The sequence below is a fragment of the Dromaius novaehollandiae genome, chromosome 17 (genome assembly GCF_036370855.1).
Source record: "Dromaius novaehollandiae isolate bDroNov1 chromosome 17, bDroNov1.hap1, whole genome shotgun sequence".
NCBI lineage: Eukaryota > Metazoa > Chordata > Aves > Casuariiformes > Dromaiidae > Dromaius > Dromaius novaehollandiae.
The window spans coordinates 6,121,236-6,138,144 of record NC_088114.1 but is presented as its reverse complement, the minus strand read 5'-3'; the positions used below and the strand labels follow the sequence as shown (position 1 = coordinate 6,138,144).

General features: G+C 35.3%; 1 protein-coding gene across 2 annotated transcripts in view; it reads left to right on the top strand.

Annotated features, from left to right (window-relative positions):
* Positions 1-16,413, top strand: part of SLC15A4 (solute carrier family 15 member 4) — a 31,155-nt gene extending 14,742 nt beyond the window's left edge. The window contains exons 5-8 of one of the 2 annotated variants that reach the window (XM_026114586.2): positions 1,379-1,547; positions 4,774-4,929; positions 11,045-11,203; positions 14,949-16,413. In XM_026114586.2, coding sequence (XP_025970371.2) covers positions 1,379-1,547; positions 4,774-4,929; positions 11,045-11,203; positions 14,949-15,097 — 633 coding nt within the window. In that variant the 3' untranslated portion in view covers positions 15,098-16,413. The remainder of the gene's footprint in view (positions 1-1,378; positions 1,548-4,773; positions 4,930-11,044; positions 11,204-14,948) is intronic. The other variant, XM_064522038.1, reaches the window with a different exon arrangement.
* Positions 16,414-16,909: the final 496 nt, after the last annotated feature.

Below are 16,909 nucleotides of genomic sequence, written 5' to 3'. Positions count from 1 at the left end.
ACATTACTAGAACTGTTTTTACTATTCCGTGGCATACTTACGAAAAGTTCTAAGCTTAATAATAACAGATCTACAGCACCTGGCTATTAAATATTTTTCTTGACTGCAACAGAAATGGTGTGCAACTCTGTCAGAGTAGAGTACATCATTGGAAGGAAAATAAACAAGTAAGGAATATTTAATTGTATTAAATCACTTCCTGACCTATATGTCATTAATATTGGCTTTGACTGCCTTTAAAAAATACATCTTGGTATATGTTCATTTAAATAATATGCATGATTTTGTTTACTAGATTTCAGTGGCACAATCAATCATTCCTCAGACAGGTGGTCTATGACTAATAAATCTTAATGATAGAAAAGCTCCCAAAACAGTGATTTTTTTCCATTAAGCAAATTTCAAGATGTATGAAAAAAACCCAGATGTTGAGATGATACTAATGCCCATCTTCTCTTTGAAAAGAAATCAACATAGCTTTAGTCAGCTATTTAATTTTTGTTTTAACCAGTGATAGTTCAGAATACTGACCTAAACTATGAGCCCTCCGAAACTTAGAAATAACTTTTAGAAGTAATCACACAATGTTGACCGATATGTGCCATTCTCCTCATAATATGGAGATAATGATTGTATGGGGGGCTTGCAGATCAGGCTTGTTTTAGATTTTTGCATCCCTGCCTGCTAGCTGTGATAGCCTTTTGGTAGGCTTAAAGGACATTCCTGATGGAGCATATTTGTATTCTGAATACACAAGCTTGATTAGCTGAATGTCTGCCTTTCAAGGAACAAACAGCAGCCTACCTTGCTGGGATACGCTCTTTGATAACATTCTTACTCTGGTCAGTATGGTAATGACATGTCAAATCCTTTGTAAAACAACTCTGCTGACTTTTGTGTTTTGTTTTCTGAGTACTCTTTTCATCTACCCAGTAATTTCTTACTCCTTATTTTCCTTCAAACTCTGTACGCAGTATTATTTGGTTTAGTGGAGGGAATCCAATGTTCTTTTTGCTCTGAACATTTGATGTTGTTCAGTCCCAGTAGTAAGCTCCTAAAAAAACTCAGCACAGCTGAAGATGCATCTCAAAAGTGGAGTATGCAATCCTGTTGGAGTTACTATGGTGAGGAATCATTTGTGCTTCTGAGCTAACATAATTATGAACTGCCAAAGTAAATGATAACCTGAATATCTGAGTGTTTGTTTTTCCTCAGCATGTACATACTCTTATTTTACTCAGTTTCTAATGTCTATCACTTCAGTTTGTTTTGGATCTCAGTATTTCATGAAAAATACTACATTTTTCCATTTGTTAAAGAAGAGTAAAAATCAACCCTTAAGTATGAAATTGCTAACTTAAGTCATCTACCCTTTCAGTTTCCAGCTGCCTGGTTGACTATGTTTGATGCCGTGCTTATTCTGATCCTAATACCCTTAAAAGATAAATTGGTAGACCCTGTTTTAAAGAGGAATGGCTTGCTCCCATCCTCACTGAAGAGGATTGCAGTTGGAATGTTCTTTGTGATGTGTTCTGCATTTGCTGCAGGTAAGAAAACAACTTTGAGATCTACTTACATAGTTATTTCTTTAGCTACTTGCAATAGCATTTTTTTAAAAAAAAGCTTTCCTGAGTCTTTAATTCGTGATTATTCAAGAGTCCTTTGCAAGGGTTTTTTAGAACGCAGCAGCATGGATGCATTCCCTACAATGAAAGAGCTTTACACAAAATATTATTAAGCTTTTTGACTTTTTTTGTGATAAAACTGGAGCATATTTTCTGCCTGAATAAGAGTGTGACTGTACCTTTTAAAATAAACTTGTTAGTTAGGGTTTTCAGGGTAGAGGGTTTACATTTGCACACACACAACTGCCAGTGTTACTTTTTTGTATGCTTGATATAGAAGAATTATTCATCTTCTGACCGTGTTTTTTCAACCTAGGCCTTAGCTTCACTGATCAATGCTTAGGTTGCCTGGCCAAAGTGTCCAGCATTTGAATGTGAAGCCTTTAGTCTTCATAAAATAAATTTTATTGTAATACGGAAGTCTGTGTTATCTGATTTATTGACCATTTATCTGGAAATCTGAAAAACAAAGATGTTCAGAAATAAGTATATACCTTCATACAGTCTGACTTCCAAATATTAACTAAGCAAATTCTACCTAAAATCTTTTCCCTTTATGTGAAGTAATAAAGTTGGGTTATTGCTGAACAAGTTTCCTCCCGCTTTGCATTTTTTTTCTTTCCTAACTTAATGTTCCCTAATGTTTGGGAATTATTGTAGTGTAAAATAGCTTAGCTGTAGCATGAAAGGAAAAAGATGGCATCTCTGTTTGAACCATAAATCAGCTGCATTTGAGATGATTTAAAGTTGTTAAGCACTGCTGATGTGAACTGAGCATCTCTGAGCAATGCTTCATAGAACCTATAGCCTTCACCTAGTATCACTGTAATGAACATATTGATAAAGCATTATAGCATTATATGAATTAATTTCAGCACTTGTAATCTCCTGTATTTTAGAGAGAGGGGCATTTTATCGAGCTATTAGATTTCTCTCAATGAGAGAGATAATTACCTTATTAGCCAAGGTCACTTTGTATGTGGGCAAATAAAGTTCTTATAGCAAAGTCACTGAAACTTAAAATAGGAATGTTTCTCTTATTCCACGTTATTTAGGACACACTGCAACCAGCACAGGAAGGTAATGTAAAACAGTTAAATGTCAGCTCTTTGCATAGATCTTGCTGGCTTGGTCTATAAGTGAATTAAAAAACACCAATATATGTCTGTATTAGTACTGACAGAAAGCATATTGAACTATCATAACTGACTTGGGGAATGATTTCATAGAGGAGAATTCTTTAAAATTTCAAATTTTTGTTAACAATGCATCTACAAATGACGCATGATTTTGTTGGTTTGATCCTTGCCAACCCTTTCACAGTAGAAGCTCAGAAGGTGAATTCTTTAGTCATTGAAAGAATTATCTGCAATCTGGCTGGAAGGTTTAACCTGTTGGAATAACATAACATCCATTCATCATAATATGAATTTGAGAGCTTGAATTGCGACAACTTTGGGGTGTAGGGAACTGCACTTATTTTAAGGGGGAAGAAGCTTGTGTTGATTGATATCTTTTATAACATTTTTATTCTCTCATTAAATAGTATTTATAGAAACCATAATTTAGTTTTCCTAAAGTGCAACATTACGTCCAAACATTCCTGCCTTAGAGAGAGATACTGATTAAAATCTGGAACGTATGAAGATGTTAAGATAATAACTTGCAGTCTTGGAAGTATCTGAACGATTTATTTGTGCCATATTTCCATTTTAACTTACTTATCTAACTGGCATTAGTTCTGGACACTATTTGGGCTGCCTATTAGATTGTTTAGATTATTTTAAATATCTTATAAACTGTGTGAGAATACAACTGATTAGATTTAATGAACATCTGCTGTGCTTCATGCATTTTATCGTAAATTCTGAGCAGCAGTATTTAAGGTTATTCAGCTGGAAAATCTACTTCATTTATAGAGTTTAAACAATTATAGCAAGAATTAAGATTCTTTTAACTATTAAAATTGTAAGATTCAACCTGAAACTTGTCACTGTCAAAGTCTAAGAAAAAATCAATAGATTCTAGCTTCTAAAGTATTCAGCTTTGCAGAGAAATTTATGGCAAAGTTTGGTAAAATGTAGTTACACTCCTTTTTGGGGCTAAATACCTGATAAATTTGCTTAAGTCTTGAAGAGTATCATACACATTAAGGATCACTAGATGCTTCAAAGTGCAGGGATTTCATGTTCAATGTGTACGAATGAAAATTTTTCTGAGTTCTTAGCTGATGGTACTGCTTTGTTTATGTTTTAAACATTGTAGAATGAAACCGAATTATGAGCTATATTAAAAACAAAACATCCAGAAACCCAGCTTTATTTTAGTTGCATCAGCTTTTCACAGTTCAGATTTTTAGTGTAGGGCATTCAGATGACTGGAGAGCTAAGAAAAGATGCTTAAAAATAAGATAGGGAAGTGGTCACCTAAAAAGAAATGAAGAAGGTAAAGAATCTGAGCAACTTTAATTTAAGCAACTTCAACAATAACCCACAATTCTTCTCACAGGTTTTTTTTGATATCTAATTTCCACTCTAGACTCTTGTGGTGAATGAGCTAAAAATTGTTATATTTTACAGTGTCTATTTTTGAGTGCTACATGAAGTGATTTCTATACAAAATATAGCTTGCAAATCAATCTCTAATGAGCTTTTGGAGCTCTTAAGATATTAAATGTCAAATAATGACCTGATCTTATTCACAGTGGGTTTTTATAGTTCTACAGCATTTGTATAATCATTTTGATAAGCAAAATGGTTCCTAGTTTACTAATATCATGATTGCAGATGCAGTGTAAGGTAGTTTGTGAAAGGTGAGGTAGTCTGTGAAAAAGAAATCGTCTTTAAAAACAGCTTTGTATATGAAGGTTCTCAGCTAATCTGCCTGCAAAAGGGTTAAGAATCTGTATAATTACTGCTACTAAGTAAGAATATAATCATGGTAATTCTATGGAAAAGAACTGTATTTCTTGAAATAACAATAGCAAAAGTAGTCTGAGATGATTTATATTAGGAAATAAAGAAATACATATACCTGTTTCATAAATTATAATTGTCATGCAGGACTGAATCCTAACTTAATTCTTAATGTGAAAAAACAGTGTTTGCATTTTAGGTCAATTTTTTTCCCCCTCCCCCACCCCATGTAGGAATTCTGGAAAGCAACAGACTGAAAATTGTAAAGGTTAAAACAATTAATCAGACAATTGGAAATGTTACATACCATGCTGCAGATTTGCCAATATGGTGGCAGATTCCTCAATATGTGCTCATTGGATTCAGTGAAATATTTGCAAGTATAGCAGGTAAGTCTTTGGTGTGTGTTCTAAAACTGCTTGTACGTACTATCTATCATGAATGATGGGTGCTTAGAATATAAATATTTACTTTTCAAATGATTATAAATAATCTGTAATGTTCCCAAATACAATATTATACAATATACCTAAATATGCAATGGCAAAGCACACGTCATTTTTTTTTCACATTTGAAAACTGGCTATGTGAAAAGTTATTTTCATGATTGAGTTTCATGAAGAGTAACAGCTAGAATATTTGCATGTCATCCAGTTGGCAGTGGATATTTATCAGGCCTAGTAGAAAACAAGATACTTGTTCAGTACTGTACTTGGAAGAATAGTTTTGATGCTGTATTGTTTCCTCTGAATTCTCCTCCAAGTGTTGCAAATAAAATTCGTCATTTGTCATTTTGTGGTTTAAAAACTGAGCTCACAGTTTAGAAAGTCAGTAAGTATTTGGAAACACCTTTTTGAGAAAAAGGGAAGGAAGAAACAATCTTAGCAAGATTCGTCACCAGTTCAAATTCATATAACTTGAATTCTTACACCTCTGAAATAAGAAAAATCATGTGATATTAAAAACAATTAGTTTTTGGTGAATATTAATAACAGTAGCTAGTTTTTGCACAGTTTTATCTGCTTTATTTATAGACCAGCTTTTCTGAAGTTATTTAATACTTCATGATACTAGACAAATTAAAATGCTGTTCAAATCTTGCCTTTTTAGAACAAATGCAAGTGGTCTTAAATTTCTTAATACTGTTCTGTGTGATGTTGTGAACAGCTGTTTGATCGTATTGATTTTAAGCTGAAAGTGAAGTGGGCGGAGAGGGTGAATAGGACTATAAAATCTTATTTTCTGGTCTGTTTCATATACATGCAGGGCTCATTAGCACAAAAAAAGCACAGGCAATTTATCGGCTGTCACTGTGGTATGGCTAGCACTGGTTTATTATGATTAAACAAGTGAAATGCTATTGTGAATCTCTCAGGACAGTGTTTACACATTTAGTGCTTGGGAGCAATGCCTAGGTACCAGGAATAGAAACCTTTTACAGTCTTAGATTTGTTAAATCGCTTTTCTGATATTACTTACGTAGAATTGTAGAGCTAGCTGCTCTGATGTATCAGAACTCCTCCAGCGACTTGAGTTAAAAATCATGTAGTATTTACTTAACTATTATTACTTACTAATGCATTTTAATAGTGGTTCAGAATGCTGAACTTTGCAGATCGTCCATTCAAACTGGCGTTGCACATAGCTCTTTCCCTCAGATTCCTTATGACAGAATTTCCTGTTTTCATTTCCCCTCTATGAGACTAGTCTCATTCCTTGTGCTCGGCAAGCACGGTGGTTTCCCCTGAAACGCTCTGATGCTGTAAGATGGTAGCCCCAGCTGCCGGTAGCCCCAGCTGCCACATGGGCCGTTGTTTCCCTCTCAGTGGAAGACAGAGCTTCTGCTTTATCAGGTTTCTGATTACACATATTCCACTGTCATCACAGGAAATAAAACAAGGTGGCTGGGCTGCTTCGCAAGTAGAAAAAATGTGGCTTTTGCCTTTTTCTATCTCTGAAACAGCTTTATGCCTTTTTTTGAATAGGTACTAGACTTCTGATAACCTTTTGTTGTCAAAATTCATAAAACTGTTTCAACATATTTAAAATCTAGCATATTTAGAGGTTGCATAAAAGGCCAGCTTCATTTTAGCATATTTTGCTGTGACCTACATATGGCAGGACTGCAAAACTCAGCTTGTGTGCTTTTCAAAAAGCAGTGCATATATTGTGTGCTGCCTAATTCTGTACTTTATAGCTTTGAACTCTGCGACCATTTCTTCTTTCTTGTTTCCTTTTGTGACACTTGAGACACTTCCCTTGTGTTTTCTATGTTTGCCCTCATTTTACACCCAGCTACTTGAGAATTAACACAGATGATCTGCTCATTTGCTGTAAAGTTTTCTTCCAGCTGTGTGGCGTGGGATTTCTTGGAACTGGAAGAAGCAGACATACCCATCATGTATTAGAATCCACCTTAGTTATTTAGTATGCCGTACCTTTTTAGGTATGGCTTTGCCTCGTGTCTGTATTTGGAGCCTTACACTATGCATGCGAGCGTACCTCTAGCGTACTCTTTCCTTCCTTGTGGAAGGCAGATCGGTATCTCACAGCACAGCGCTGTTGAGAACATCCCGTTTGCAATGCGAATGCAGGGTCCTCCAGCAGTTAGCTCTAGGCCTGCAAAGTGTGTATCTAGAACCAGCAACTGGCACAAACTTTCATGACAGTAAACACATGATTTGGACATAAGGTCCTGGAACCCTACCTGACTGCACCCGATCAAACGATTCATCCCTCTTTGTGCTGCAGCAGTCAGTAATGCAGACGTGCCTGTAGCTGTCAAATGGTTGAACTGAACTCGCTGATATGGGTCCCATTCCTGCCTCCTCCCCCCCCCCCCCCAACTGAGTAATGTACAGGGAAGTCCTTGAATTAATTTGCTTCACTAAACAACTAGTAAGATGGAAGGAGAGTTCCTTATCTTTAAAGCACGCCAAGACCTAAGCTGATAAACACTTTAGATTCTTAAATGGAAGGTATGCTTTAGCAGTGCAATTTGTATCCTTTGCAAGATGATATATCTGCATCGTCACCGCTGTCCTGTATTACAGTATATTTAATTATGTTTGAACAATAGCCATCACAAATCCTAACACTTAAGAATCTGAAGGTGAAATTCTTGCTCAGTTGAGTCACTTATTAAAACTAACACTACGTTTAGTATTTTTTCTCAAAGAGTAAAACGAGTTACTTACCTTTAGTTACAACTTTAGGGATCATGCCAATTAAATCTGAACTCAGACAAGCAGATGACTTCCAGAAAATGTTAGTGTTCATGCCAAAATTAATAACTTTTGTTCCACTTACACATTCTTGCTTCTCCTCTTCGTCAGTCACGATTATCAGCTTATTGTTGTTCCCAAGCAAAAAAATAACAAATGTATCTGCAACTTATGAAAAGGTCAAGGGCTTGGTGCAGTCTCTGTTTGTTGAGCTCCGAGTTGAGGATTGTTTATACTTTTTCAGTGGGCTTCTTCATGGGAAGTAAATTCTTAAAAGCTTATGCTATTCGTATGTGAATACCCTGCTGTTCTTTTGCACTTGCTGCATCTGTAATAACAGCTTTGTAACTTCAAAAACTGTTAGTTGGCCAATGTTAGGAAAAAATGTAAATGCTTCTGTTTGAACCAGAGATTCCATGCAGATCTTAATTGCTCTGTGTATTACACTTTCATTCAATTTGTTTTACAAAGCTTTTTTCCCTGGTCTCCTGATTGCTATCTAAACTGAATTCTTAATATCTTTAAGAAGGCCCCTCAAGACTTAATAGAGTATACTTTACCAATTTGATGTTAAACGTTGATAGAGGCATCTATTGTGCTATGAACTTCAGCTTTAGAAAAAGCAAAGTGTTAATGGTTATGAAGCTATACTGATTTGGAAGTGTTTATTGTGAACAAAAAAGGACTAAATATCTTAAGAGCAGAAACATAAGTTTGTTTTTGTTTACTGTAAAACTAAGCATATTCTTATTACGCCACATTAGTTACACTTGAGGCACCTTTAAAAAGATGACACACATTGCATTAATCTTTTGTATTATTCTGTCAATCCTCTTAAAGCACCCTTATTTAGCTGGGAATCATAATCTCACATGACAACACCAACTAGAGGGTTTAATTTCAAAACTGCTTGTTTGAGGTAGCATGAAATCATTATCAATGGCTGCCAGCAGGCAAGAATATCTCTGAAGGCAAAGAAAAGATTTTGTGTTCTTTATGCCAGATTAAATATTAGGGTTGCTGGAAACACTATTCAAGTTTAGAAACGTGACTTATTTTGTTGCAAAAAGTGCATAGTGTTATATCTATTTGGTTTTGAGTTTTTAGATTTTTTTTTAGCAATAACACGCAAGTCCAGTGTATCTCTAAATGAACAATGACATATTCTTTCATGTGATATACTTGAGTTTAAATTGTTCAGTATGTACAAAGCCTGGTAACCAAAATGTGACAGATATTCTGGAGACTTGTGACAACTATGGTAACTTAACAAGAGAATAAGAACAAGCTGTTCTATCATGAAAGTAGGTTGGTTGGTTTGTTTTTTTTAAGTGAGATTGGCCAGATAAATACTTCTATGAAAGAGCTGAATTGTTATTTTAGTGATAAAGCATTGAAAAAATTTTTTGTTTCTAATTCTCAAACTAAATGTAACACTCTTTTTTTTTCCCCCCCTGTTTCCACCTGACTGCCTCTTCCATCTCTATAGATATTGTCTCATTCTGGTTTGAATTTAGAGCTGTACAGAGCTGAGTTGCACCAAGAGAGCTTCAGTTCCCTTGTAGGATGACACTTTGAAGAGGAAAAGAGAAGCAGCATGGTGGTTATCTGAGATTTCTCATGAGGCAGTGCAAAATGCTGTTAGATCAATAAGTAAGAACATATAGTTCTGATTCTCTTACAAGAACAGAGCTGATCCCTCGCAACAGGCAAATTGACCTGACTGGCCTGAAGTGTTAAGCCTTTTCTTGAAAGGAAATGCAGGCATATTTCTATTAAACTCTGGAGTAGCGAAAATCAAGTAACAGTGGTGCTGAAACTAAAGTGTACCTTTATTATGCAGACGTAAGATTTGTCCTTTTTTAGGTCTATAATGCTATCTTTGCCAAGAAAAACAATAGATGAGGTAGTGGATGCTTTCATTAATTTCAGTACGAGGCAGCCTATTTTGAAACAAGCATTTCATCCTTCAGAGAAAAAGCTCTGCAAAGACTGTATTTGACTGTCTCTTGTGAATAATCCCATTTGATTTTTGGCAGGAATACTGCTCTAAAAAGTGTTAATGATGAGCATTAGTCTTTGCAAGGCAGCACCTAACCCAGTGTGTCCTGTCGGTACTCAAATTCAGTAGTACAGATTGTTTTTAAATTGATACCACTGGCTTGTTTTTCCTGCTTTTATTGGTTGAAACTTAAGTAAGGGGAGCTTAAAGTTTAAGGTCCATTTCTACAATACTTAAAAGAATAGACAGATAAGCAGTGGGCTCAGAGTGTTCTAGATCAAAATTAAATTAAAATTAATTACTGCCTTTCTAACTACAATTAATTTCTCTGTCTGCACATACAGACTCGGTGTCTGCCTGTATCTCTGAGGGAAATAAATGCTCATGGTCGATGCAAGAGCGTCCTTCAGTTCTTGAGTACTTTGTTCTCAGCAAGGAAGGCCATGTGCTTTATAAATGCTACACAACAGATAGGAAATACAGAAACAAATGAAATGGGGGACACGGAAATGGAGTCACCAGGTTCTTTGAACATCCGTGCCAAAGCAATTACTTGAATCTCTAGGCCATTTCTCAGCTAGCAAAAGGAGGGAAAATGGCTGGTCCTCAGTCATTCTGCCAGTTTCCTTTTGTCAGACAATCACCGAGACCGAGATTTGTTTTTGGAACCTACTTTCAGAAAACTTTCAGGCCTAGGTTTGAAAAATTTTCAGCAAAGTTTTAAGCTAGTCTCTCAAAATGATTCGATGTTAGCACCAGGTTTAGCTAAACCATCATTACAACAAAGTTAGACTTTAATACATTTCTGTTAAGGCTGAAAGACAAATAAATGAAGGGTAAATCATTTCTAGGTTGGACTTCCATATACAATTTTTATTTTCCAAGTCAACTGATTTAGATCAAATGAGTAAATCCTAGAAATGTAAGCTCTTTCTAAGGATAATTTTAGATAGAGAAATGATCATGCTGCATCAGAAGATTTCTTAATGTTGCACATGTAATACTAGTGAGATCAAAGTGCTTGTCTCAAATGTTGTCTATTTAATGGGCTGATATAATACATATATTGATGACCTTTAAGAAGGCTTTTAAGGCAATTAGAGGCAACTGGAAATTGGTGATTGAATACTTCAATTCCCTGTCTTCTGAAATCGGCTAGTTTTAGATTTGTAACATACTAGAAGTAGTACGCATCCATAACTTCTATTACGCTGAACTAGAACAAACTACTTTTATTTCTTATATCTTACAATTGCATATTTTTTTCTTTTAATACAGGTCTAGAATTTGCATATTCAGCTGCTCCCAAATCCATGCAGAGTGCTATTATGGGGCTATTTTTTTTCTTTTCGGGGATTGGATCATTTGTTGGCTCTGGACTATTGGCACTGGTGTCTGTTAAAGAAATTGGCTGGATGAGTAATCACACAGATTTTGGTAAGTTATTTTCAGTGTATTCCAATTCTATAAAGTAAAAGGCTTCCTTCAGAAATAGTTAAGCTTTGAGCATGTGGAACTGTTGTAGCTTAACACAGTATTATTTTGATTTTATAGATTTATTTACTATTATGTTAAAGACAAAGTTTCATCTTGCTTATAAGTACAAATTAACATGACTATGGAAAATGATACCTTGTACTTCTGAAAGCATGGGAAACACCTATGTATTACTTTAACTCTGTAAGAACTTGTCAATTACTTGTTCAACTGTTGTTTTATTGCATTTTATCACTAGAAATTACTTAGAAATCTTGTATGTCAGTAAAAAATTATTTAAATTACTGATGTAGTTTAAAGAAGAAGACTATATTTGCTCTAAAGTACTAAAATTACTTTCTGGAGGTATGGGGAGTAAAATGTACAGAGTTTGCTTTTAGTGATTATTCTGCTTTCTAGTTTCAAGAGACTTCATGGCAATCACCATGAGTTAATTTTGTATTTCTGTCTGCTAGCTGTTTATACTGTTTTTAAAGTCCAGTGTAACTTTTGCTTTGTATTGTTGGTTGAAATCAAAAATAATTACTGGCACCAGTAGGTGGCACCTTGGGAATTTCAGAAAATCATACCATCGTCACTGGTTTAATTAGTTCCAACAGGAGGAGTGTGTAAACGGTTCTTAAAATGTATGCTAGCCCTACTGTGTATACACAGCTTAAAAGTGCTGCCTAAACTTACTTTAATTTGGTATGAGTGTATTTGCTATTTAAACTAGATTTGGATGCTACCAAAGAGTAACACTGTCTGAAACAATACTTATGCCATAAGCTGGTATCTTTGCTTTGTAAGTTCTTCTTTTAAAATGACAAAACATGACAAATAGCCTTAGCTTTATGCAAGTGTCCTCACCAAATGAAAATTTAATCACACTGACACAGTTTTCCCTACTTATTTTGAACCTGGGAAGAACATCTTGTTTTTACAGTTCTATATAGGGCTAATTACATTGATAAGTGCTAAATAGGAGGATAATAATTTGACACAAATTAACATATATGATATTTGATGCTGCTGTTTTAGCCTTTTCTTCTAGGCTGCTTCAGGAAAAAAAAAAGGCATGAAAACAATGACTAACATTCTTCCCATAAAATATATAGGTTGTGCCAAATACATCCAGAGTTGGTTAGAACCGGAACATCTTACCCTTCCGTGACTCACTGGTCACCTGCTTTGAATAAGCTGCTGAGCTCAGTGAACTGTCCTTTGGGCAGCTGTCAGGACTGGATATTTCTACCCTTCTTAGTATAAAGGGTTGCTGTACAAGTGAGCTGTCTCAGCAGCTGTACCTCTGGGTCAAGGTTGAAGAGCTCAGTGGGTGATTTTGATTTGTAGCATCTTGTGTTGCTGCCATTTTAACTGTTTATATCTGGAGAATAAACAGGGCTTTCCCCTCTCAATTAATTTCATTCACTATAATATTACTGGAAGATACTATCAAACTCACACCTAACTTTTACTTAGTCTTTCAAGAGTAAGGAATGTAAGAAGGAAGCGTTATGAAAGACTTCTGAATTTTTCATTAGATGCTGCGTAATATAAACAGCATAAACTTGGAGCTGTGTTTATGCTAAGTATGTTAACTTGTGATATCATCTGAGATAACTGGGTGCCTCCAAAACCTAGCAAGAATGTTCACTCTCTGCTAGCAGTTCAGTGTTGATTGCTGTCATTGAAATGACTGTTATTTCTGTGGCAAAAATTGAGACTTCATGGAGTTAATATCCCATCTCATAAAGGATAATTACTACTTTTTAAACACGTCTGCTCTTGAAATGGAGATTCACATATATATTGTATTTTAAATCTCAAGGAAAGACTCATTTTAATTTTATTGCATTTTATTATGTATTCATTTAATTGAATCTTAAGTTTCAGTAATTAAAGTAATTTAATTTGACCATTTATATGCATGCTGCATGAACAGCTTGTAAGGATGGATGTACACTTTGCTATTTTTACTCTCTCTACCCTTTTTGATGATTATAATGGTCCAGTTGGCTGTGGCTCATGTGGCATGTTGGAAATGAGCCACAATATATTGTTCTTGGAAATACAGCAGTAGTTAGTATACACCTCTTAATAGAGGAATAAGGTTTTAGCAATGAGCTTTCTTAATTTAACATTATTTAATGTGCTACAAATCACTAATTTATAACAATGTTGAGGGAGTGTCAAAGGTGAATTGAACCAAAAGAAACTGCATATGGTTTCATGAACTCTTAACTTTGTTGAGAGAAAATTGCCGTAATTGCTTTCTTTATACCTACAAAGTTGCTAAAGCTTTTCCCTAAAAACATACATATTTGTGATTTTTTTTATTTTCTTTCTTTGGCTTAGCAAAGAAGGGAGGTATCAGCCTCCACATGCACAGACACCATGAAACACTAAGCAGGGCTGAGAAGACTGATGGAGAGGGCTCTGTAATACAGAAACATAGTACAAAAATTCATACTTTTACCTATTTCAGTTAAGCTGTAAAATGTAAGGGCTTTTCTAAAACAAACAAACAAATGCCTTATCACTTCAGTATATTCTCTAAGCTCCTTAAAAGCATATGTAACAAAGATGATAAAGGATCTTTAGTTACTAGTCTGTATGAGTGTAACTTGGTAGTACTGGCAAAGCAGGTGGCATATGTACTGATTTGGGAGGCTGGAGGAATGTTTTTGATGCTAGATTCTCTAAACAAAGTATTGGAAGGACTTGCATGTGTGAAAGGGGTGTTGCATGTTGCAGAACTCAAAGTATGTATGCTTTACACAAATCCTGCTTTGTTGTTTGCTTTCTGAGTAATTTAGCCAGGGCTGTTCATAGGGTAGATTTTAAAAAATATTACCGAATAGTCAGAGAAAGCAGAATTTACAAGCTTCTACATACAATACATTTTGGAGAGCTGATTTTTGTCTCCAAAATTATTTGTCCAGGTTAAAGGAAACCCATTAGGGAGCTGACATCTAGCATCGCTTCTGTCTTGAATGTTACGTTTCATCGTGAGCTGTTTCTGAACAGTTTACAGTCCAGATTATTTGCAGAAATTTCTCTGGTAAATCCACTTAATGGCTGCACCACAAGGATGTCTTCGGTTGTTGCTTTTAAAATGAATTGTCTGTACAAAAATTGATAAATGATCTCTATTGCTTACACTGAGAAAAAGCAAATCATATATGAAGATAAACATTGAGATTTGCAGCTGTTTTATCTGAAGTAAGAAAAGCATTGCAGCTTTACAGCAAAAGAAACCAGACTTTAAAAAAAAAAAAAAAAAAAAATTAGCCTTTTAAAACTGTTCTGACTTTCCTGAAGCATGCCTACTGGTGTATGTGCATAGTCTTTGTGTGCACAGAGTTCTTACAGTGGTAGCAGGAGCTTTCTGCAATTTTTTAAGAGAAATCATGCTGTAAGAGCATTTCTGTATCCACAGGGAAATTACTTAGTTTAAGGAACAGGAGCACAAAAGAAAGTAATCTTCAGACTTTGCATCTTCCTTAGAAGTTCAGTCTTTTGTTCTCTCCCCCCCTCCCCCCCCCCCAATTATTCAGAAGTTCAGTCTGATGGAAATATCATATGGTTTGGTTTTGCCCATATTGTTGCAGGGAAGTCTTCAGTACTTAAGATCAAAGGGACTAATATTTTTAGTTGTATATTCTTTATTTATGCCTTTTTTTTTCTCCCCAATTCTTTCTAGGTAACATTAATGGCTGCCAATTAAACTATTATTTTTTTTTATTGGCTGCCATCCAAGGAGCCACTCTCTTGCTTTTCCTTATTGTTTCTGTGAAATATGATCATCAAAAATCGAAGATTAATGAACTGGCTGCAAATGGGAGGATCTGATAACTGTTATGAAGCAGACTTTATTACAGCAGCACATAATGAAGTGGCAGCGCACTGAGTCTGCGAGATCTTATGTTTTCTCCAGTGAGAGTCTCTGTTAGACTTGCATGTTACAGGAGTTCTTGCTCCTGCCCCCTCTCACATAACATAGGTAAGTAAGTGCCTTATGTTGGCAGGGCTCATTTCTTGCACTACGTCCTGGCAGGACAAACACAAATCTCGGAAGTGTATTAACTATAGACATTCAAGTTGCTCCAGGGATGTTTACTTAACTCTTAAAAGCTGGGACACTTACACTTGGAAATTGAGTGTAACAAGTCACTGCTCATCATAGAAAACTTTTATAATGTGGATTAGTCCTGACTGAAAAACTCTGCTAAGTGAAGAACTGTGGATCTAGAGAAACACCCGACAGTCTCAAGCTTACATTGAAGACACATAGGAGAGAAAACATTTTACATGAAGTTCAAGCAGTGGTTAAAAAAATAAATAATAAATCCTGAAAGTCATTTTTTGGGAGAAACAGGGACAAATGGAATTGTAGATTAGCTCTGATTTAAAGAGGAATGTAATTTGTAATTGACGTTCTACTGGAAGTATCTCAAGGATTTCAGTCCAAGCTTGCAGTCAAGAGTATCCAACACTGAAGGCTGAATTACAGGTTACAGTAGCTTGTCACATAGCTGTTACGAGAGGTTTTAGTGCACAATAAACAGTTGTTAGGACTGAAACGGTTTTCTTCAGAATTTTTTTTTATTTTAGGATCAGCATTAGATGTATCAGGACAGTATGGAAACATACCTCTTGTAACTACATGTATGTTCAGTCTAATGCTGTTACATCCATAAAGAATATTTTAAATATTTGCGGGGAAAAAAAAGAACTGACATTGGGTTCTCAGAAGATGACTGTGCATCATCAGTTTAGAAGCCTTTTAGCCAATTTCTTCAGTCCTGTGTCTTAGTTCTAGCTAACATGCTACAGGGCTTGTACCTTTCAGCAACACATTCCTATAGCAGAGCAAATGGCTTTACATTCAGCCTCTTGAACTGTAATGATTCTAACAATTGTACTTCAGATTGTGTGCAGAGCAGTATGGAAAGCAATACTTTGCAAGGAATTATGCAGAAAGAAAATGAAATCTCAACTTTTTATTAATGTGTTGAATTTTTATAGTTTCTTTTGTCTGCGTTTAAGTTGTTAAAATGTCCTTTTTTGTATGTGGACATCTTTTTAATGAGTTTACAAAATAAAATGAATTTCCATGCTGTGACTTTTGACCCTGTGTTTCTAGGTGAATAAAATTGTACTGCAAATGTTTTGTTCTTTAGCCTTTATTTTCCTAAACCTACATTGGAATCCTATTAGTGTTTAAAAGTACATTGGCATTCTGTTAGTTTGTTTTGTCAGGTAATGTAACAGCCTTCGAGCTGTCCTGTCTTTACCTAAAGATAAATCAGTGGAGATGCTTCAGCTATTGCTTTACTCAATATGGTTTAAAATCTGAGTAACTAATGAAGTTAAGTAATATCTCATATGAGGAAAAACTAGCAAGTATTTATTTTCCAGCTTTGTTTTGAAAGCTCCATGTGCTATGTTTCTGGAATATCCTATTTACAACCAGCTAAAAAGGCCTTCTGTTAAAATGGTATAAGTTGCATAAGGAACATAGACCAAATGATTTCTTTCTTGCTATCCGCTGTTTCACAGTCAGGCAGTTTTGAGATGGGGATAAATCTACAGTGTATAATGTTTATTCCATTAATTTCTGAAGCATTTATAACCAAGAGAGAACTGTGTTGTGCTCGATAA